This window comes from Betta splendens, chromosome 2, assembly GCF_900634795.4.
Source record: "Betta splendens chromosome 2, fBetSpl5.4, whole genome shotgun sequence".
NCBI classification, from domain to species: Eukaryota; Metazoa; Chordata; class Actinopteri; order Anabantiformes; family Osphronemidae; genus Betta; species Betta splendens.
Window position 1 is genome coordinate 25526745 of NC_040882.2, and position 22244 is coordinate 25548988.

General features: G+C 43.3%; 4 protein-coding genes and 2 long non-coding RNA genes across 6 annotated transcripts in view; 3 read left to right on the top strand and 3 right to left on the bottom strand.

Moving 5' to 3' along the window:
* LOC114869085 (butyrophilin-like protein 8) overlaps positions 1-2426 on the top strand; it is a 98402-nt gene extending 95976 nt beyond the window's left edge. The window contains exons 3-6 of the mRNA XM_055513896.1: positions 604-939; positions 1023-1058; positions 1508-1603; positions 1764-2426. Of these exons, the coding sequence (XP_055369871.1) occupies positions 604-939; positions 1023-1058; positions 1508-1603; positions 1764-1816 (521 nt within the window). The 3' untranslated portion in view covers positions 1817-2426. The remainder of the gene's footprint in view (positions 1-603; positions 940-1022; positions 1059-1507; positions 1604-1763) is intronic.
* On the bottom strand, positions 59-19739 carry LOC129605066 (uncharacterized). The gene is made up of 2 exons (XR_008696554.1): positions 19630-19739; positions 59-307 (listed from the first exon to the last, which is right to left on the bottom strand). It is a non-coding gene; the product is annotated as an uncharacterized LOC129605066 (long non-coding RNA).
* LOC114869251 (uncharacterized) lies at positions 5701-7505 on the top strand. Its single transcript, XM_029173312.3, has 5 exons — positions 5701-5893; positions 6360-6698; positions 6806-6853; positions 6966-7064; positions 7142-7505. The coding sequence occupies exons 1-5, from the start codon at positions 5824-5826 to the stop codon at positions 7276-7278; spliced, it is 693 nt and encodes a 230-aa protein (XP_029029145.1). The 5' UTR covers positions 5701-5823; the 3' UTR covers positions 7279-7505.
* On the bottom strand, positions 7492-10748 carry LOC114869170 (low affinity immunoglobulin gamma Fc region receptor II-like). The gene is made up of 5 exons (XM_029173125.3): positions 10393-10748; positions 9635-9901; positions 8900-9172; positions 8425-8556; positions 7492-8050 (listed from the first exon to the last, which is right to left on the bottom strand). Exons 1-5 carry the CDS (start codon positions 10421-10423, stop codon positions 8007-8009), a joined length of 747 nt encoding a protein of 248 aa, XP_029028958.3. The 5' UTR covers positions 10424-10748; the 3' UTR covers positions 7492-8006.
* Positions 17853-22147, top strand: LOC114868981 (myelin-oligodendrocyte glycoprotein-like). Its single transcript, XM_029172724.3, has 6 exons — positions 17853-18015; positions 19507-19848; positions 19924-20262; positions 20365-20397; positions 20843-20938; positions 21039-22147. Exons 1-6 carry the CDS (start codon positions 17937-17939, stop codon positions 21098-21100), a joined length of 951 nt encoding a protein of 316 aa, XP_029028557.1. The 5' UTR covers positions 17853-17936; the 3' UTR covers positions 21101-22147.
* The window catches only part of LOC129605077 (uncharacterized), a 51660-nt gene continuing 49779 nt past the window's right edge, over positions 20364-22244 (bottom strand). Inside the window, exon 2 of the long non-coding RNA XR_008696567.1 lies at positions 20364-20660. This is a non-coding gene — a long non-coding RNA (uncharacterized LOC129605077). The remainder of the gene's footprint in view (positions 20661-22244) is intronic.

The window sequence follows — 22244 nt, forward strand, 5'->3', positions numbered from 1 at the left end:
GGTCCCTTGAGTCGGGTCATAAATCATCAGCTGATGAAAAAAGGACACAAAAAGCAGGTTGACACTACTTGTAGCCAAACTTCCTTTCTTCACATTATCAGCTGCTTTTACTCGGCAAGTCTGTCATATTTCACTATGAAAGAGAAAACATTTCTGTTAAGTTAAATTTAATTAAGTTTTCTTCCTGCATTAATTAAAAATCAATTTCCATTGATTTGGTGTCATGTGACAGTGATGAGATTTTACTGACAGAATGAGAAACAAACAACACTGAGTGCTGAGTCCATGAGGGTGGAGTGGACCAGACCTGATCTGGAGACAGGATTCATCCATGTTCACCAGGACGGACGCTTTTTAAAATCAGAGTCAAAATCCAGACTATAAAAATCGTTTGTGGATCAGCTGCTCAATGGAAACTACTCCTTGAAACTGTCCAGAGTGACTCAGTCTGATGCAGGAACATACAGTATGTTCCCATATGTTCCCTTCCCTCAGTGCAGCAGGAAGCGTCTGTGCAGCTCAGTGTTGGTGAGTCACACGCTTTATGTTGGAACAGAGACGTCTGGAACAGAACAGTAATTAAACCCATGTTTGTCTCTGCAGGGTCAGAGGTCATTGGATCTGATCAAGCAGTTCAAGCAGTGGTTGGTGGTGACGTCATTCTGCCGTGTCACATGGAGCCTCCGTTTGACGTCACAACTCTGACTGTGGAGTGGAAATACGTCAGAGCAGTTGTTCACAAGTATAAAAGTCAAAAAGAAACAGATAGTCAGAATGATCAATTTAAAAACAGAACTTCTCTCTTCCACAATGAGATGCACAAAGGAAACATTTCACTAAAACTGACCAACGTGAATCTGACAGATGCAGGAAATTACACCTGTTCTGTTCCCAAACTGCAAAGTCAGGTCAAGAAAGACAACGTTGAGCTGATTGTTGGTGAGTCCAGATGATGATTAGCACTGATCTAATATTCAATTATCATTTAGGCACAATTCTAACTGTAAACATGTTTTCAACAGATTCAAAGGATAAAAAAGGAAGAGATGCTGATGACAGTAAGTAAATGAGTTTCATTCATTTGTGTTTCACATCTTATATTACATATAAGATACATACACATACACATATTAACATCATCACAGTCTGTAAATCCAGCAGTCGTTCAACATGGAGCCATGGAGACAGAAGCGAACTCGCTGCTTTCTATGAGCCTGAAACCAGAACATGCAGAACAGCTGATCTCAGACCTGCTGAATGAAACGAGCTGCTCTAATTGATGAACATGCAGACAATGCTGTTCTGCCTCCACGTCTCTGTCTGCATCGCTCCAACTCAAATGACCTGTTCACCTGCAGCTCCACCTGATCTAAAACCTGAAAGTTTTTCATCTTTAGATCTACATAGTTATTTCTTGTTATGAGCACTGTTAGGGTTAGGGGTTATAGTGATAATTAATTTCATCTGATCTAATCCATGTTTTCATTCCATCCATCCATCATTTCAGGTGAGACCACTGCTCTTACTGCTGGTCTCACCATCCCTGCCGTTGTTATCCTGATTGCTGGTGTTGTAGCAGGTTTAGTTTGGTGGAGACGTCAAAGTAAGTTACATCAATTCCTGCAAAATCCTTTCATCCTCACTTAGTTTTGTGTTTTTTAAGACACAGGGACACACTTTCTCTCATTTGTTTTCCAAATCAACTCTGTCCTAAACTTTGCTCTCATCCAAACCTCGACTGATTTTATGTTTGTCTTGTGTAGGAAACCATGGACGAAGTCAAGCAGAGGCTCCTGAGAACGTAGCCATGATGTAAACACTGACGTGAACGCTGCCATCAGCCTTTGAGCATCTGAAGCCTCTCACATCTGAGGTGATGACTGAGGAAAGATCCAGACCTTTAGTGTCTGTAACCACTACACCATCGTCCTGCACTACATATAAACCTGGACCTTCTAACAAGTCTCTAACATGCATCTATACTCTTTCTACATTGGCTGTGATGATGTACATACAGTTATATTCATTGTTTGAATGATTTTCTTGCATATTGTTAAACAACACTGAGAGAAAATGTGTTTAAATTGACCAGGGACCAAAACACTGACTTCTCCCAGTTAACGTGGAGCCAGTGGGTTCATTCAAAGCTGACTGAAAAAACAATTTCAAAGCTGTTAAATGTCAGACTAGGGCAGGCGATGGACCCACATGCACAGCACAAGGCGGGTTGAGGGAAAAATACAGGCTTTATTGCTATAAGCAGAGTCAGACGGTCCAGGTCATACACAGAGGGATCAGTAATGATGCACAGAAGGGAGCAGGCAATCTCAGGTCCAGTAGACAGGCAGGGTTCGATACACAAGAGATTGCGGCGACGGTACAAACAAGGATTAGGCAAACTCACGGTCAAGCAGGGTTCAGTCAGGATCAACTAGTGATGGGTAGATGAGGCGTCATGAAACGTTTCGATACATTGCAAAACTGTATTGATACTGTGTCGATACTGTGTCACTGAATACTGACACCTGCTGGACATTAAAACTCCCTACAGGCAACCTAGTTGACGGACTCATCTAACACTGATTTGATGACTTAATATATACAATAATATAATTTAAGCCATTGTATGTTATATAGTATTATTTCATATCTTCATTTACATTTAAAATTTATATTTTTAGATACAGTCGATAAAGTGTATCATAACGTAAAAATCTAAGTAAACATGTTGTGAATGAAGATGCCTTTTTTTTGTTGTTTTTTTTAAAACAAATCTGGTCTCTCTGCCCACTGCAATGAGAAGATCCTGCCCAAGGTTATCTAGAAACAACACACTGCCATTTTAGTACACCATTTCCAAACAACAAGAAACAAATAATGCTGAAGTGGGTGTAGACAGCTGCTGTTCTGACTGCAGTCTACTGACGGCCTCATTGCACTTGGAGGAACTGCGGAACCAGAGTGATTTAAATCTGGGGTCTAGAAGTGTTGCTGGGGTCAACACACTGTGAGGTGGTTTTGCTTAAATAGGAAAGTTCTGTCGAACAAATACGAAATTTAACCTGCATAAAACAATATGATTAGTAAAGAGTCACTTTGGAAATTAATCTGAATTCAGATAGATCAAGTGAAAACTTTTTAAAATTAATTAATTATTTTAATAATACACTTTCACTTTATTATAAAATTAAATCATAAAAGAAACCTTATTTTCCGATATGAGATGAATTATAGATGAATTTGACGATGAACGGCAAACGCTCATGGATTCCATTCGGCAGATGCAGCCCGACACATGCGCTTCCTTATAAACACAGTCTGGCGCGTCAGACAGTGACTGATACAGGAACTGTATCGGTCACGTGCTTTCCCGACGCGATACGCGCACCGACACGGTGTTTCGCTTTAAGAGCTCGACGCAGGCGCCGACGCATCGGTGTTGCCGGACCCATCACTAGGATCAACACACGGGAGGTAAAACAAGAAATACTGGGCAGGAGTGCTATGGCAAAGAAAACTCGACAATCTGGCAAGGGACTATGGGAGCTGGCGGTGGCTAAATACACGTGTGAGTGATTAACTGATTACTGACAGGTGTGCGTGGTAAAACCAGGATACAGGAAACAGCTGAGGTAAGAAAGGAAGTCCTTTCAGAATAAAACAGGAAATGCTATCAAGGTAACTGCAGGACGTGACACGGAACGTGACATTAAACATGTGAAAAGCTTCTCTGACGGAGTTCAAGAGTCCAGAATGGGAACTTTAAATTCAAACCAGTGGTCCTTTTCATTTCATTCAGATGGAGATAAACTGGGTCTGATGTGTTGTTCCATCTGTGCTGGTTCCTCCTTAGAGACTGTTTGCTCTGACCATAAACTATGTTGCTCCTCTTATGTTTCAGAGTCTGATCCTTCAGATGAACCACTTTCTGTACTGTAGTACTGTAGTAAATTTGAAATATACAGGTACCGTATGTGGCAGTTTCTAAAAATCATTTTAAGCTTTTCAGAAACACTACTCATGCAATAACTGACCTGTTTTACTAACTTGAAGATGAAACTATCAATGTAGTTTTATAATAAACATTTCTACAATACGTTTATTTGACTTTTTTCCAATTAAAAATTAGTTTAATCTGAATACTAATGTTTACTGTAGTGGTGATTTCTCCACAAAGTATAATTGAAATGCCAACTTACAGTACACAGCCGCTGGTGTTGGTGGTGTTAACGTGTTGCACAGTCATGGATGTGAACAGCTCCACAGTGTGATGGACTGATACACTGACGCTTGTCAGCAGCTGGATGTGACGTTGAGGCTGATCCGTCCACGTCAACAGCTGAGACACTGGAGATGCTGGTAAATAACCAACGTTAGCTCCTGTCAGAGCTCAGCCCTAAATCTGGAACACAAGGGATCCTATAAATGAACCACCTCTGCATCCTGGAGTTTGTTTAGTCAGTGAGAAAAGCTACAGGTTCAACTGGTCTGTAAAGATGAAAAGGTCCTGGACATGAAACCATTGGATGAACGATAAACTATTGAAGATCATTAAAGCTTCACAAGCAAATGACAGATTTAAAGTAATGTTAGAATCTTTTCACTGAACCAGTTTAATATAACTGAGGCCTGCTACAGGTTCGGTTCTGGTGTTGCTGGTTCGGACCAGTTACATGTTACAGCGCCACCTGCTGCTCTGGGTTCATCTCTGGCTCCTTATCAGTGTGATCTAACACGACCAGTGGAAGAGAAACCAAACAGCGTGTAAAGACTCCGCAGCCTCCGCGTGACTCCATCAGACTCTTATCTGGGTTTTGAGTCGCGGCTCAGATTTGTCAGAGTGAAGGTCAGAGCGGCTCTGCATCATCACAGGGCTGTTCCCGTCACATGTAATGAGCGTCAGTGTCCAGCAGGGGGCGGGGCTCCAACCAGCGACCCTCCGCTCAGCACCTCTCTGACCTCTGCTCACTGAGGCTCTGAGGCTCCAGCAGCACTGCAGGTGGTCGAGGTTTCAAGGCTTCTCCACATAGTGATCATTTCATTTCCACCTGAACTCAGCAGGACCTTCCAGTTGTTCCACAGTCTTGTGCTCTAATGTAATGTTCAAACTAAAGTGAGTAAACAGCTATATTTAGATTTTATAGTTTTGATTTTACCACAGGCATGTGGTGTTAAACGTGTTTTTAACGGCAGCATCCCATAATTCATACTTATGCTGTCAGAACTGTGACATTAGGATAAAGACACAATCAAATGAACTTTCATTTACTGCCTGTGTGAAGAATTGCATCACAGTAACTGGTTTTTCAGGATCGTCTCCAAACTTTCTAACAGTTGCAGCATCAAAGCCTCAACTGAATGTTGTTCAGTCTCACAATGAGTTGTTTTGAGAGGCCTTAATTATATGTTAGAGTGAATCCTGGGAAAATATAACAGAAAGTTAAACATAACTGACGTATTCACTGCAGGAGATGAATGTAAAACCAGAGTTCATTCAAACAAAGGATCTGGGACTCGTTAATAGAAAGAGAAACATCAGTCACAGCAGCAACTAATAGAAAAAGAAACAAACATTTCTCTGTTTATATTGTTGTTGCTCCAGTTTGTGAAAAAAGAAACTTTTACAACAAAAACAGTTACAACAAAAGGAGTTTGCGCAGCAGCCAGACTCAACATGTTTCCTCCTGATATGAAGTGTTCAGGTGGAAAAATGGGCGGTTTTACAACAGGTGCAATAAAAACAAACCTGTGCTTCTCACCTTCGCTTTCTTTATCTTAGATCAGCTCAGTGGTTGTTGTTGCTGTTGAAGTCAAAGTAAAACCATGGTTCAGGTCATTAATTCTGCAGGGATGGAGACCTTAGTGAGGCTCATCGTGCTCCTTCCTGTGACAGGTGAGACTGATTCACCATCAGCTGTTCACAACCAAACGCCTGTTTATTCTTGGAGTGTTTTGCTTTGCAGCAGATGAGGCTGAACGTCGTGTTCATCACTGTTTTTATTAATGAGGTTTAATGGTTTTGCTTAAGCAACAATCAGTGCAGAACCTTCACTGTTTCTTCCTGCAGCTCTGATCAAACAAGACATTAAACGTTCTCTCCTTTAATCTGTGAATGATTTGAATTTGAAATGTCTGCATTAATGTAGGAAATGTTAGAGTAAATACTGAAACAAGTAGCAGCAAACTGAGTCCTTATGTCAGAGTGAAAGCAGCTTCCTGTGATTTAATCCCAGCCTGTTTCACCAGAAACATTCAGCGCAGACGTTTATAGGAAATGAAAACAGGCTTTAAAATGTCTCATATGTTTTTGTAACATCAGCATCGAACTGTGAAACATGATACGATTTGTCTTCTTTTAGTCACTCCACAGCGTTTTGAGGCTGATCCAGTAACAGTAACAGCAGCAGTCGGCAGTGATGTTATTCTACCATGTGTGTCAAAGGACGAGATCAATGTGACAGATCTGATCATAGACTGGACGAAAGAAGGGGACGAAATTTATATCTTCCAAGAAAAGAAGCCAAGTTTCCGTCACAAAGATTACAAGGACCGAACATCTGTCTTCACCAAAGAACTGCAGAACAACAACTTCTCCATCAAACTGTTTGGAGTGAAGCAGACGGATGAAGGACAGTTCTCCTGCTGTTATTATGGTGATGGGAAAGGGAGGAGATGTACTAATGTGACTCTGACTGTTAGTAAGTATTTAAACATCTTACATTGTGTGTCATTCATGAGATCAGATGCTTTTGGAGCCTTTGATTTAGTCCTGACCTTTAGTTCTGATGTTTCATGTTTTTTACAGTAACTGAATCTTCAGCAAACATAAGTGAGGTTAAAGAAAACCCTAAAGGTAAAAGGAAACGACTCCTCTGCTTTAAGGACATTTGTCTGTGAAATGATTAAGTGACATTTGTGAACGTTTATTCTTACAAATGAAAGGTGTTGTATTTGTGTGGTTTCAGATCCCGACCTCCGTCCTGACGCCGCCGTCATGGCCGCCGTCTTGGTGCTGCTTTGTGTTGGTCTTGGAGTTGGCAGCTTCATTTCGTGGAAACGTCGAAGTAAGTCATGGAAAAGTTGAACCACGCTGAGTTGTGGTCATGTGAATCTCATTTGCTCCAACTTTACCTTTGCATAGACGGATGTGGAGCACAAGACGAGACCCAAACTAACACTGAGACCCAACAGAACCGAGCTGAGGCCACGTCTCTGACTGTCGTCACTATGAGCGACGAAGAACAGGAGGCTGAACAGGACCATCATCATCATCAGTAAGAACTAATGAAGCGATGGAAAAGGAGGCTCATCAGGCAGATGTTGATCATCTGGATTAAACTACAACTTGTTTGAGTTGAGCTGTTGTTTCTCTACTTCAGGTTTTCTGTGTTTTACTTCAGTTGTGAAGCTACATTGAAATTATTTTTTTATTTCTTTCTTTTTAAAAAGTTCCCATTTTTATAAGTGTACTGTAAATATAGATTAAACATGTTAAAAACATAAAACATGTTTTATTTTCATTTCTTGTCATGAAGCATTTTTACTTTTTGTCGCACAAGGATCTTTTTTTGGACGAGCGGCTCTTCTGGTCAGACAAGCTGAACAAGATCAAAGCAGAAACACAGCAGCAGGAAAAAGAATCAGACCAGAACCTTCAGCCTGAACTGTAACCTCAAGGTTCTCATTAGAATTGTTGATAACAGATTTTACTGATTGTAATAACTCTCTTCTCTCATTCTCATTAAATCGACTTACAGTAAAGCTGAGCAGCTGTACAGACTCCTCACACATGGACCTAAATCTGTGTGTGTGTGTGTGTGTGTGTGTGTGTGTGTGTGTGTGTGTGTGTGTGTGTGTGTGTGTGTGTGTGTGTGTTGTTTACTGATTTAATACAGAAATAGTAAATATCCAGTGCGACAGTTATTATTATCATAAACAATAAAAACACTGAAGAACAAAAAAAACAGCATTTTGCTTTTTCTTCATCATCGTTCTCCTCTTCGTTCTTATATGAGACGACCGACTGAAGCTCGTCTGTTTTCCCTTCGAGCTGCAGAAGAAGCACAAACGTTTTGTCATCAGGCTTTTTCCCATCGTCACCGTCTTAACTGCTCATTAATGTCACATCTGTCTGTGCTGAGCTTCGCTCTGAGGCTGCAGCTTCGTGGAGGCTTAAAGTTACTTTAGCTTCACTTCCTGTTTACTCCAACACAAGTTCACTGTATTAGTCACTCAGCCATCGCCGTGGCAACATGCAACTTCAGCAGAGCCTCAGTTTAGGTCAGACTGTTTATAGTCCTCACCACTGGCGGTCGTTAGTTTGCTTCACAGGTCAATAGGCTTCATTCATGTTGACTTTAATGTGACTTTGTGCTTCAGTTCACTGATCCTTGGGATCAGCAGCAGCTTTAGGCGCGTTCTCACCTCGCGTCCACCTCACGAACCCGTAGACACACACTATTATAACGAGTGTGTAGAGGACGAGCAGCAGGACGACGCACGCGATCGTAGACGGAAACAGGAACGACGAGCGAATGGTCTGGAAACGATGTGTGACTGTAAAAACAGAAAACATCGTCAGCTGATTCACAGACATGAAAGAAGAACAAGACAAAACAAAATGCCTGGAGTTAAAACAGCAGCTTCACTATCAGATAGATGAGATCTGTGTAGAGCAAGGTATGTGTGTGTGTGTGTGTGTGTGTGTGTGTGTGTGTGTGTGTGTGTGTGTGTGTGTGTGTGTGTGTGTGTGTGTGTGTGTGTGTGTCTCTGCGTGCATGTTGATGTTTGTTAACTGTCAGATGGTGATTGTTTCAACACTCAATGAGCCTCTGACATGTTTGTTACAGTGATTTCCTGGACCAGAACCTCCTCACACTGAACGGGTTCAGGGTTTCACCTTGGACGTCTCCTGTGACTCTGAGGTGACTCTGAGGCGACTTCCCCTTTGACGGATGCTCACACCTGTAGAAACCTTGGTCCGATGTGGACACGAACGGAAGCAGGACGGTTCCTTCAGGCTCCGTCCCAATGAAAACACCGTCTTTATAGAAGGTGGCTTTGAAGTCTGAGGTGGAAAACGCTGCATGTCTTTGCTTGTGTGAACAGCGAAGAGTCACTGTGTCTCCCTCCTTCACAGGAAGCGACGGAACCTCCAGGATCACGTCATCGGCTGAAACACAAAGCACAGACGTTCAGTCGGACGTTCTCCAGCCTTTAACAGTTTGTTACAACACAAAAAGTGTATATAATCATAATCATGAATCTAATGTCAGCCAGAATTTAATACACATAATCCAGATGTGGAGCAGTGTTTGGTCTGAACGCTGGCATTTCAGCAGGACCTTCAGACCTCGTGGTGAGTGAGGAGCTGGTGACTGGTTCTGATCTGCAGCCACAGAACCTGATCACGCTGCATTAATGGGTCGATCATGTTATTCTCCAGGGAGTTAAATGCATCAGGTCTGTGTGACGCTGACGCTTGAACTGAGCCATGCAACAATAAACAACATGAACCAGAGCAGCCACATCTGGGTGAGTGAAGCTAAAATAAGCAAAGCCTCAAACAGTCTGACCGCTGTATTAAAATACATCCAATAATGATTCAGCAGCAGCTGCACTGTTTCACTCTCACCATTCACCGTGATGCTGAGGACGTCGCTGCTCTCCCCAGACTCAGACTCACACCAGTAAAGCCCAGTGTCTGCTGGGTACAGGCTGCGAATGAGGCACTGGGATCCATCCCAGCGGCCCCAGTCAGCGCCGCATGAAAGGTCAGACCCAGTCGACACGTTCCTCTTCACTGTCCAGGCCACGACGTTCCCCGACGCAGAGCAGCTCACACTGAGCTTCTCGTAGCGAAAGAACTGCGTCCGGTCCGGCTGGATGCTCAGTATGGCTGCTGCAGGTCAAACAGGAAGAGACGCGTCAGCTGCTCCCTCTGTGCTTAAACAGCCGCTACACACGACTTTAACCTGAGACCAGTGGATGTGTGTTTTACCTAATGTGGATCATATGAGTCACTGCGTGAACCACGCATGAACAACCATCAGCAGCGTCCGTTATAGTTATAAAGCTAACGATGCTAAAAAACATTAGTGGCTGCAGTCAACATTTGCTCAGTGTTTAGGAAACAATGAACCTACAGGTAAATGCAGGAAAAATACATAACGTTTCCATAAAAAACTAAGTTCAGGACAAAACTAGGCTCCAATAAATAACAAATCAAAAAGCAAAATATGATTATTTTTGGTGGCAGATCAGGTAAAAGAGTCCTTTTTCTGCAAATGTCAAAAACAAAACCACTAATACACAAAGCACGAGTGACAATTAAAGAGTACAACAATAACATGAGGAGCAGGTGAAGTATAAACTACAAACATCATCTCTTACACATCAGAGGGTAGAAGGACGTGATCTCCATCTTGATGCTGTCGTCTGTACTGGCTCTGAATCAACCCACTTCCTGACTCTGACCACAGTCAGACAGAGAAACACACAAGTACTGTACTCGTCTGTGTTGTGACTGTGAAGTCAGAGGAGATGCACTGGACTGTTAACATGCACATTATGTGTGTGCAGCACAGACATTTGGAAAACACATGAACTTCATGGCAACTGTCACTCTCCATTGAGATGCAGCAGAGTAAAGTCTGCAACATTGTGATCTGCAGTGAGAGCAGAGAGCAGGTGGAGGAACAGCTGGAGAGGTGGAGGTTTGTGTAAGACAGAACACATGAGTCTAAACCAGAGGTAGAACAGTGAGGCTGCAGCGACTGAGGTGAAGAAGCTGCAGCATGATGGTGAGTGTGAAAAGAGGTGGAGGCGAGTGCAGGCGGGTGGAGCGGGTGGAGGAAAGTGTTTGTGACACCTAATATACAGTATTAGGGCTAATAATGTTATTATTAGTTCAGCTGGGCTCTATATCATGAAGGCACAAGCAAAACAAAATCACATAGAAGCACATGTTTACACAACAAATGTTAATTTATTAAATCTCATACATTTTTACACGCAGATTTAATCACATTTAAGTGTATTTTGCTCACAGCATCAAAATGCTATCAGACAAAAATGTCAAATGCTATTAATAAGAAGGCGTCAGGTTGAGTTTGCAACCATAATAAACGCGGTTCATTATAGTAACTTTAAGCTGCAACTCGTTCGTTGACCACCAGGTGTCACTAAAGACACTGTGTGGAAAAGCTTCCAGTAATGAACCCTTGTTCGATACAAGCTTCACCAGCAGTTACTCTTCAGGCCGAACGTGGGGCTCGCACCAACCATGACACCCGATGAACTCAGACAACAGTCGGGTTCTAACAGCTGATCTGGGTCACAGTTCCGGCTTTGCTGAACGTGTTGTATGTGGCGCTATGCTGAACGTGATTGGGCGCTTGTCACGTGACATCACGTGAGCCATTCAAGGAGTGGAGGAATTTTCCACCCCTACTCTTAACCTGGGTTACACTTAGATCAGAGTTCTCACTCTGTTCTTGCTGTTTCAGTCTCTTGTCTGACTGTTTAAACTCATCAGAGTTTATCAGAGTTATGATGAAGCTGCTGAACCAGCAGAACTGCTTTACATTTAAACAACTGCTTCTCTGGAACCTGTAAAGTGAAACTAAAGCTTCTCTGTGAATCAGGAGACGATCAGGAAAGTGGCAAATGTGCATGATGTTGGTGGTGTTTGTAAGAGAAGCTTCCTCCCTCTGATCTGACTGATCCAGCGTCTTCAGTCTTTGCTTCCTCTGTACGTGACCTGTGCTGCTGTCACCTCGTCCTCAGCCTTTCAGTCTATCAGGTGGAGGTGGAGTCAAGGACAGAGTTTGTCCTGCTGCTCTGCAAAACCAGCAGACGTCAGGTTGTTGTGGACGCAAAGAGGGGACAGGACGGTGCAGCCATCAGCAGGACGCGAAACCCACCACCAGTTATTACAACAAGAGGGGCAACGTTACAGCTACATGAATGAACAGCAATGTGTTTATTCAATAATTATTAGTATGGAGAAGGCTTCCAAATGACCAAATACCAAAATAAAGTGTTTTTATCGTTTTTGTTTCTCTATGAAGCTTCATTTATTCTCTACAAGATAAAATCCAACAATTAGGTAAATATATACCTAATACCTACCTATATAATAAATTAATAAATGCTTTTATCACAGCTCACTTATAGTCACATTTTGGAAAACTGGAAAACCACATAGTATTGATTAAATCATCACTGATAAGCTGATAAGTGATAGGTCATGATGTGCATCAAGCTCATTTTGTGTAAATGTTGTAAAGCCATTTATTAAAATTTAACAACGCCATAAAATAACTTTTATAAATGTACATGCATATTTATCACGTTTTAGCCTGTCTGCATGCAACCAATAACAAAATGCTGAATGAGAAAAAATTATTTTTTTACATAAATTTCCATTTTAATGACGCTCTACAATAAGATTCATTATGATCAAGCCAATGATGACAGGCTGATTTGTTTCCATTCTGTTACAATGAGAGCAGTAAAATAGCATTGTATGGAGGTGGAGGAGGGGACAGAGAAGGTGCATGAGGTGAGATGCTAAGTGTGATTTAAAACATAAGATTTAACAAACCTCCAGAAGACAAACAGTCTGTCTCCATCACATCTGACTATAAAGTTCTACACTCAACAGTTGCTAAACTTCCTGCAGCATAAGTCACCTCCAGCTAACTGTCATGTGAAATAAAACTTATATGAACCTTACAAGACTTAAAAATAAACGCTGCAAAGCAACAACATAAACAAGAGAGAGAGAGAATATAAAAACAGCGTGAGCCACGCTTTCCCACACAACCTACCAGGAGCATTTTTATCAGCACCATGAGAGCGGAGAGAGATGATTGGAAGATTATGGAAAAAACACAGGTCTCAGAGGAAATTAATAAATCATTTAAAAAAAGAATGACTCAAGAGATACAATTAATAAACACAAAAATTAAATTGTGATTTAGTGAACACAATTGATAATATAATTTTAGATACAATATTTATATATAATTAACATATGAATTCGTACAGGGGGAACAGGCTGTGATGATGGAGGACAGTGTCATTGGAGCTCACACAATGTGCTGTCACATTATGATTAGCGCATCTGAGTTGTGAAAGTTGTAGAACCAATGTTAGCAGCTCTGTGAAGGTCAGAGGACAACGGCTGTGGAACCCAAATGTCACTGGGTGAGACCACAGTGAGCACAGTGGTTCTCCTCCTGACACGTGTCTGATTAAAGCTCTTCTCAGTTGCAACTATCAAACACTAATCGGCCTGCAGTTTGTAGCTAGCACTTAGCTACGTCATTTGTTAGCTTGTCTTGCTTCTGTTTATACTTCAACATGTTACATCCAATGTAGTCTGTTGAAGTCTCCCACTGTTTATTTAGCTGGGGGTTTCGCTGGCATCAACGCTGTTTATTGTATTTAACTTGTGATATGTGTAAATCCAGCTTCTCTAGATTTAATTTGTCACTGTTGAAGCTCACGTGTCAGAAGATAAAAAATTGCATTTGATCTATTGTTAAACTAACTGGAAAATGAATTACTTCATAAACTATTCACTGGTCAAACATTGTTGTAGTTTTATGGTTGATAATCTAAATTCCTAAAATAACAGAATAAGAATAAGAAAACCTTTAATAGTCCCGCAGTGGGGAAATTACTTATCACAACAGCAGTACAGATGAGCAAGAATACAGGTACAGAACAGTTTGTGTTGGCACAGTACAAAGCAGTACAGTTAGAGTGAGCATGAGGTCATTGCAGGGTTATTGCACAGTAATGGGTATAAGATTTGTATCGGTAACAATATACATGATTGCTCACAGATTTACACAAATATTGTGCAGAGCAGGTTGCTATATAAACCACTGGGTGAGTGACTGTGGTGGGATGTGGTCAACAGTTCTGATTGTACAGTCTGACAGCAGCAGGTAGGAAGGATCTACGATATCTCTCCTTCACACAGCGAGGGTGGATCAGTCTGCTACTGAAGCTGCTCTCCAGAGCAGACAGTGAGTCCTCCAGTGGGTGAGAGACCTGGTCCATGATGGATGTGAGTTTAGCCAGGACCCTTCTCTCACCCACCTCCTGCACCGTGTCCAGAGTTCAGCCCAGGACAGAGCTGGACTTTCTGATGATCCTGTCCAGTCTCTTCCTGTCCCTCGCTGTGATGCTGCTGCCCCAGCAGACCACACCGTACAGGATGGCTGATGCCACCACAGAGTCATAGAAGGTCTTCAGGAGTGGCCCCTTCACTCCAAAAGACCGCAGTCTCCTCAGCAGGTACAGTCTGCTCTGACCCTTCCTGTACAGTGCATCCGTGTTATGAGTCCAGTCCAGTTTATTGTTCAGATGCACTCCCAGGTACTTGTAACAGTCCACTCTCTCAATGTCCCTTCCCTGGATGTGCATCGGTGGTATGACAGCAGGCTGCCGTCTGCGGAAATCCACCACCATCTCCTTAGTTTTCCCTGCATTGATCAGGAGGTGGTTCCGCTGGCACCAGTCCACAAAGTTCTGAGTGAGTCCTCTGTACTCTGCATCGTCATCATCGGTGATCAGTCCGACGATCGCAGAGTCGTCAGAGAACTTCTGCAGAACACAGCTGTCCGTGTTGTGTCTGAAGTCTGACCTGTAGAGGGTGAAAAGGAAGGGGGCCAGTACAGTCCCCTGTGGGGCCCCCACACTGCAGGTCAGAGTGTCAGACACACAGTCCCTGGCTCTCACAAACTGAGGCCTGTTTGTGAGATAGTCCATAATCCACTCCGTCAGATGAAGGTCCACACCAGCCTCCTCCAGTTTGTGTTTCAGAAGCACCGGCTGGATGGTGTTGAAGGCACTGGAGAAGTCAAAGAACATGATCCTCACAGTGCTGCCGGGCTTCTCTAGGTGGGAAAGGGCTCGATGTAGGAGGAAGATGACGGCGTCGTCTGCTCCTATGCCGTGTCGGTAGGCGAACTGCAGTGGGTCCAGGTAGGTTCCCACTGCAGAGCGGAGGTGACCCAGGACCAGTCTCTCCAGTGTCTTCATCGGGTGTGATGTCAGAGCCGCTGGTCTGAAGCTGCTGGGGTCTTTGGCGTGCGGTGTCTTGGGCACTGGTACCACGCAGGAGGTCTTCCAGAGCTGTGGTACCACCCTCAGCTTGAGGCTCAGGTTGAAGACATGCTCCATAACTCCACACAGTTCGCCTGCACAGGACTTAAGGAGTCTGGAGCTGATGCCGTCTGGTCCAGCTGCTTTTCTGGCCTTGATCTTCCTGAGCTCACTTCTCACCTGGGTGCTGGAGAAGGATAGGGGTTGAGGGAGTGTCTCAGTGTGGTGTGAAGTGAGGGGTTGAGGAAGTGTCTCAGTGTGGTGTAAAGTGAGGGGGTGTGGTTGGGATGAGTCACCAGTCGTCAGGGCTGAGGGTAGAGGGCTTTGTGTAAAGGTGTGAAGGGCTGTGGGGGCTGGTAATCCAGTGGTATGATGTGACAAGAGGTTTGGAGGCAGCTGTTGGAAGGTGTGAGTGGGTGCTTGGTCAAACCTATTAAAGTGTGAGTTCAGCTCGTTGACCCAGCTCAGGTCCCCCTCAGCCTGTGGGTGTGGAGCTTTGAAGCCTGAGATGGTTTTCAGGCTCCTCCACACCTCACTGACATTGTTCTGCTGCAGCTCCTCACGGATTTTCCTCCTCAGCTCCTCCCTGTCCCCTGGTTTAAATGCTCTCTTCTTCTCCTTTAGCAGAGCTTTAATATCAGGGGTGACCCATGGCTTGCTGTTGGTGAAACACCGAACCCGCCTGGTGGGAACAGTGTTTTCACAGCAGAAGTTTATGTAGTCCGTTACACAGTCTGTTATTGCGTTAATGTCCTCCCCATGTGGGTCGCAGAGCTCCGTCCACACAGTGGTGTTAAAACAGTCCCTGAGAGCCTCCTCGCTCTCAGCTGTCCACCTCTTCACTGTGCGGGGCACCACCGGCTGCCTGTGTACAACAGGTTTATACACAGGCAGGAGATGCAGGATGTTGTGGTCAGCTCTGCCCAGTGGTGGGAGGGAGGATGCAGTGTAGGCCTCTTTGGTGTTGGCATAGAATAAGTCCAGTGTTTTTATTGTCTCTGGTGGGGCAGGTCACATACTGGGTGTATGTAGGCAGAGCAGCTGAAGGAGGTGCGTGGTTAAAGTCCCCAGAGATCAGGAAGAGGGCCTGTGGGTGCTGTGTTTGCAGCCTGCTGGTGACTGAGAGCAGGGTCTCAGAAGCTGTGTCAGCGTTAGCGGAGGGTGGGACGTACACAGCAATTATTATAACGTGTGTGAACTCCCGTGGCAGGTAGAATGGCCTCATGCCCACCGCTAACAGCTCAATGTCTCTGTTACACGGCTTCATTTTGACAGTGCAATGTCGTGGCATACACCACCTGGTGTTCACAAACACAGCCAGACCCCCTCCCTTCCTCTTACCGCTGTTCTCCGTTCTGTCCGCACGTAGCAGATGAAAATTGTCCAGTGCGACAGTCGAGTCCGGGATGAGTGACGTCATCCAGGTCTCCGTGAACAGCAGGACGCTGCTCGTTCTGTACTCCGGCTGGTACCGTGTGAGCGCCGCGAGCTCGTCGATCTTGTTGGGGAGAGATCTCACGTTCCCCATGATGACGGAGGGGACAGCGGGCCTGAAGCGTCTCGTTTTCTCCCGTCGTAGTTTTCCAGCGCGGCGCCCACGTCGGGACTTCACCAGCACCTCAGCGGTGATCTCGTGTCTGTCTCTGGGCAGAACTACGGCGCTGCGCAGCGCGATCAGCTGCTCCCCGCGATCAGCTGCTCCTCGCGATCAGCTGCTCCCCGCGATCAGCTGCTCCCCGCGATCAGCTGCTCCCCGCGATCAGCTGCTCCTCGCGATCAGCTGCTCCCCGCGATCAGCTGCTCCCCGCGATCAGCTGCTCCCCGCGATCAGCTGCTCCGCGGTGTAAACAATGCACGCTCTGACCCCGACGCACATCGTAGCTTTAAAACAGCGTTTGTACTGCGCCAAACTTAGAAAAAACTATATAAAAGCTGTGTACAGGTTGTGTACACTAATGCTACTAACAACACACTAGAAAGGTAAACTTAAATAAGTGAAGAAAGTAATAAATAGAAGTAAGAGGACAGGAGCTGTTGTGACCAGCAGCTCGACCGGCGCCGGAGAAAAAAAAGTAAAGTGAAACGTCCATCAGAGATATTAGAACCATGATGAGACTGGATTCAACAAGTAGTTCAAAGTTCCTGAAACCTGCGCTCAGCAGCACCTCCTTCTACCAGGAGCGTCTCAGTGAAGTCACGTGACGTCTGCAGGAACCTGGACCTTCACAGAGCATCCCAAATGTCACGTTTCTGTTCATTCAGTAAACTTTTTGTTCTGCTTCAAGGTTTATATTGTCCAGTTTGGTTTGCTCTAATTGTAACAATCTATAAAGGCATTTAAAGCAATTAGACAAGTTATGGTTTGAGTAGCCCTGTGATGGACTGGCGACCCGTCCAGGGTGCACCCTGCCTCTCACCCATAGCCAGCTGGGTTAGGCTCCAGCACCCCCGCGACCAGTAATTACTGGTTTAAAAAACACATTTATTAGAGGAGCGAGAAAAAGTTGACTTTGAACGGCGTGACGTTTTAACAGGAAACTTTAGGGATAAAGTTTATAGATAGACTATAATATGGAAATTCACTTTAGATCGTCATCGGTCTGAAACAGTCGCCTCGGTTATTCTGCCACACACTGATTGTTTCACAAAGACGTAAAATGTTTTAAATCTAAAGAATCGTGTTGTGGAGTTAACGTGAAGAAATGTTCGCATGTCCGCGTTGTGAAAGTGAAAGTAAATCCGCCGTTCACAAGTTTTTCATTGATGACTTGACAACAACACGTAACGAAGACCTGTATAGTTTATCGGCTTAAATGGGACTAATTATTATTTATGAAGCCTTGATGTATTTGCTGGTACTTTTATTTAACTGTGCGGTGGCGCAAGTTTCAGGTGAGTTAAAGCGTCAGACTCGTTGACGCCTGAGGTGAATAAACTTTCGATCGACTGTAAATTTGAGTTTAGCTCAATCAAAAATATAGAAATTCAACTAAACACATTTAAAGGTAAAACGCGTATTTATTTAGGTTTATAGGGGAGTTTGGTGTTTGTTACATTTTAATGAAATGTTTGATTTCTTGCCATATGCGTTTTCCTACATTCTTCTTCCTCCTTTTTATTTCGTTAACTGATCTGTGTAGTTTAGATCAGACGATCAGTAATTGATCCTCATCCAGTGAATCCATCACTATCTGGTAGAGCCTCTGATTTCTCATTTAAAATAAACCGAATGTCACTGTGTTACGATGCTGGATCAGAGGAGGCGGCATCACAACAAGCAAACGGGTTCCAACCAAGATTTACAACAAGATTCATCACTGGTCAAATAATCAGACAGGGTTCAGCTGCTGCTCGAGTTCCATTTCCTTAAGCGTTCATGCCCCAGAAGCATTTGCTTCTTTCTTGGCAGCTGCTCTTTGTTCATCTTGAAGTTGTAATTCCTGATGAAGCCAGTTTGATTAATTTCAGCTTAATATCAGCATCTGAGCTTTGAAGTATTTGTTTAGTATTTATTTATTTGCTTTAGGTGTAGACACAAGTAGACTACTAGTAATCAAGAACAAAATAATGTTCCAACCTGTTGGTTGGAACCAGTTTGTTTCTACTGATGTCGGTTCCTTTGAGTCAGGTCGTAACACTTTGTCAGTGCTCTTCACGTATCGGACCCACATGCACAGCTTCGAGACAAGAAGGTGAGTAGAAGTTTGTTTTAATTCGAGGTGAGGTCCAAGATACAGGCGATGGTCATACACGGGTCAGTCTCAGGCGACGGCACAGACAAAGAGCAGCCAGAATCAGGTAATCAGCAGGCAGTGGCAGCAAAACCAGCCTGGCAAAAGTACAGCAGGAACTGGACAGGTGGTCAGAAAACAGGAAGAAGCACGAGGTCAAACACAAGAACACAACGCTGGAAAGTGGTGTGAACATGCAACAATCTGGCAAAAGAGTCCGGTGAGTGCTGGAGGTTAAATGACACATAGGCTGCAGCTGAAGTCACATGAATGGGTGACAAGTGGAAACTAGACACGGGTGAACCAGAACCAGAAGTAAATACAAAATAAAACAGGAAGTGACTAAAAAAACAGTTTATGCATGTGGAGCCGAGACACACATCATCTGATAAAAGAGGACAAAAAAAGAAGAAAATATTTCTCGTTAAGTGAAGTTTTCCTTCCTGCAGTAATTCAACATTGAACATTGATTTGGTGTCATGTGACAGTGATGAGACCAACAGAACGAGAAACAAAGCCAGTTAATATCTGACTACACTCTGTAACAGCGTCATACGTACAGTATGAGTTTTTATTTCTTAGGACGTTGAAGGTAAATAAAACTTAGCTACATCGGTGCAGCAGCTCATTTTCTGTTGTTCTTTTATTGCAGGATCCAGTGATCTGATTTGTTCTACTAAGGCATTATCCGTCTGGCCCGGTGATGACGTCATCCTACCGTGTCGTCTTCAACCTCCACTGAGTGCTGAGTCCATGAGGGTGGAGTGGAGCAGACCTGATCTGGAGCCAGGATTCATCCATGTTCACCAGGACGGACGCTTTTTATATGAGCTTCAAAATCCACATTATAATTATCGCACAAGTCTGTTTGTGGATCAGCTGCCTAATGGAAACGTCTCCCTGAAACTGTCCAGAGTGACTCAGTCTGATGCAGGAACATACAGATGTTCCCTTCCCTCAGTGCAGCAGGAAGCGTCTGTGCAGCTCAGTGTTGGTGAGTCACACGCTTTATGTTGGAACAGAGACGTCTGGAACAGAACAGTAATTGAACCCATGTTTGTCTCTGCAGGGTCAGAGGTCATTGGATCTGATCAACCAGTTCAAGCAGTGGTTGGTGATGATGTCATTCTGCCGTGTCACATGGAGCCTTTGGTCGATGTCACAACTCTGGCTGTGGAGTGGACGACACGCAACGGAGCAGTTGTTCACAAGTATAAAAGTCAAAAAGACGACACAGATATTCAGAATGATCAGTTTAAAGGCAGAACTTCTCTCTTCCACGATGAGATGCACAAAGGAAACATTTCACTAAAACTGACAAACGTGACTCTGACAGATGCAGGAAATTACACCTGTTCTGTTCGCAAACGACTACAAAAAAAGAAGGACAACGTTGAGCTGTTTGTTGGTGAGTCCAGACAAATGAACACTAATCCAATATTTGAAATAATTCAAAATTTCTAACATTCATCATTTAGGCACAATTCTAACTGTAAACATGTTTTAACAGATTCCATAGATAAAAAAGGAAGAGATGTTAACAGTAAGTAAATGAGTTTCATTCATTTGTGTTCCACATTCACATATTAACATCATCATCACAGTCTGTAAATCCAGCACTCGTTCAACATGGAGCCATGGAGACAGAAGCGAACTCGCTGCTTTCTATGAGCCTGAAACCAGAAGACGTGCAGAACAGCTGATCTCAGACCTGCTGAATGAAACGAGCTGCTCTCATTAATGAACATGCAGACAATGCTGTTCTGCCTCCACCGTCTCTGTCTGCATCGCTCCAACTCAAATGACCTGTTCACCTGCAGCTCCACCTGATCTGAAACCTGAACAGGAAAACTGAAAGTTTTTAACTTTCTGATTTACATAATTGTAGTTATTTCTTGTTATGAGCATTGTAAGAGTTAGGGGTTATGCTGATAATTAATTTCATCTAATCTAATCCATGTTTTAATTCCATCCATCCGTCATTTCAGGTAAGACCACTGCTCTTACTGCTGGTCTCACCGTCCCTGCCGTTGTTATCCTGATTGCTGGTGTTGTAGCAGGTTTAATTTGGTGGAAACGTCAAAGTAAGTTACATCAATTCCTGCAAAATCCTTTCACCCTCCATTAGTTTTGTGTTTATTTACAGGGACAAACCTAGACTGATTTTCTGTTTGTCTTGTGTAGGAAAATATCGACAAAATGTGACCAAATGCAGAAAACAAATTTCTCCACTGTGGGACAAATAAAGAACTTTCCTTTTCTTCTACTACACCATCGTCCTGCACTGCATTTAAACCTGAACTTCATCATTTTTGTGAAGATAATGTCTTTTTGAGTTGTTTGACAAGGTTCTACAAACAGAGCAGAAGGAACATGTCACCTGTTTCCTTTCTCATCCTTTCTAACTTTAACTGTTCTTACTCATCTGAATCAATGTGTGGTACCATAGAACGGTACAGAACCTACCAGCCTCCAACATGCATCAATACTTTATCTGTTTTATTTGCTGTGATGATGTACATATGGTTGTTATATTTATTGTTTAAATGCATTTTGCACATTCTTCAACAACACAGAGAGAAAATGTGTTTAAATTGACCAGGGACCAAAACACTGACTCCCAGTTAACATGGAGCCAGTGGGTTTATTCACAACCTGACTACGAAAACAGTTTCTAAGCAAAAAACATGTGAAAAGCTTTTCTGACGTCAAGAATGTGAATCCAGAATGTGGACTTTGTTATGAACCAGTGGCCCTTTTATTTCAGATGGAGATAAACTTATGTGTTGTTCCATCTGTGCTGGTTCCTCCTTCTGTCCAGAGACTGTTTGCTCTGAGCATATGTTACTTCTCTTATGTTTCGGAGTCTAATCCTTTGGATGAACGAAGAGCGTATGTGGAATTTCCAAAAATCCTTTTTGGACTTTTTCTTAAAATAAAGTTGTCTTGTGGTGATTTATCCATGTATAATTTAATGTATAATCTTTAAATTTAATTAAAAGTATAAAAGACACAAAGGCAGTGTGACTTACAGTACGCACCCAATTGTCCTGGTGGTGTTAACGTGTTGTGACCCAAACCAACACTGAGCAACAACAGAACCGAGCTGAGACGACGTCTCTGACTGTCGTCACTATGAGCGACGAAGAACAGGAGGCTGAACAGGACCATCATCATCATCAGTAAGAACTAATAAAGCAATGGAAAACGAGGCTTATCGGGCAGATGTTGATCATCTGGATTAAACTACAACTTGTTTGAAGCTGTTGTTTCTCTACTTCAGGTTTTCTGTGTTTTACTATACTTGTAAAACTCCATTGAAATTATTTTTTCTACTTTCTTTTTAGAAAGTTCCCATTTTTATAAGTGTACTGTAAATAGACATTAAAC

Coding starts and splice junctions, on each gene's coding strand:
- LOC114869251 (XM_029173312.3), top strand. CDS start 5,824: ATGGTTCAGGTCATTAATTCTGCAGGGATGGAGACCTTAGTGAGGCTC. Junction 6,854..6,965: donor GGTTAAAGAAAACCCTAAAG/GTAAAAGGAAAC, acceptor GTGTGGTTTCAG/ATCCCGACCTCCGTCCTGAC. Junction 7,065..7,141: donor CATTTCGTGGAAACGTCGAA/GTAAGTCATGGA, acceptor ACCTTTGCATAG/ACGGATGTGGAGCACAAGAC.
- LOC114869170 (XM_029173125.3), bottom strand. CDS start 10,423: ATGGAGATCACGTCCTTCTACCCTCTGATGT. Junction 9,902..10,392: donor GTCCTTCTACCCTCTGATGT/GTAAGAGATGAT, acceptor TTTGACCTGCAG/CAGCCATACTGAGCATCCAG. Junction 8,557..8,899: donor AGTCACAGGAGACGTCCAAG/GTGAAACCCTGA, acceptor CTGTTTTTACAG/TCACACATCGTTTCCAGACC.
- LOC114868981 (XM_029172724.3), top strand. CDS start 17,937: ATGGGACTAATTATTATTTATGAAGCCTTGATGTATTTGCTGGTACTT. Junction 18,016..19,506: donor TGCGGTGGCGCAAGTTTCAG/GTGAGTTAAAGC, acceptor CTTTTATTGCAG/GATCCAGTGATCTGATTTGT. Junction 20,263..20,364: donor CAACGTTGAGCTGTTTGTTG/GTGAGTCCAGAC, acceptor ATGTTTTAACAG/ATTCCATAGATAAAAAAGGA.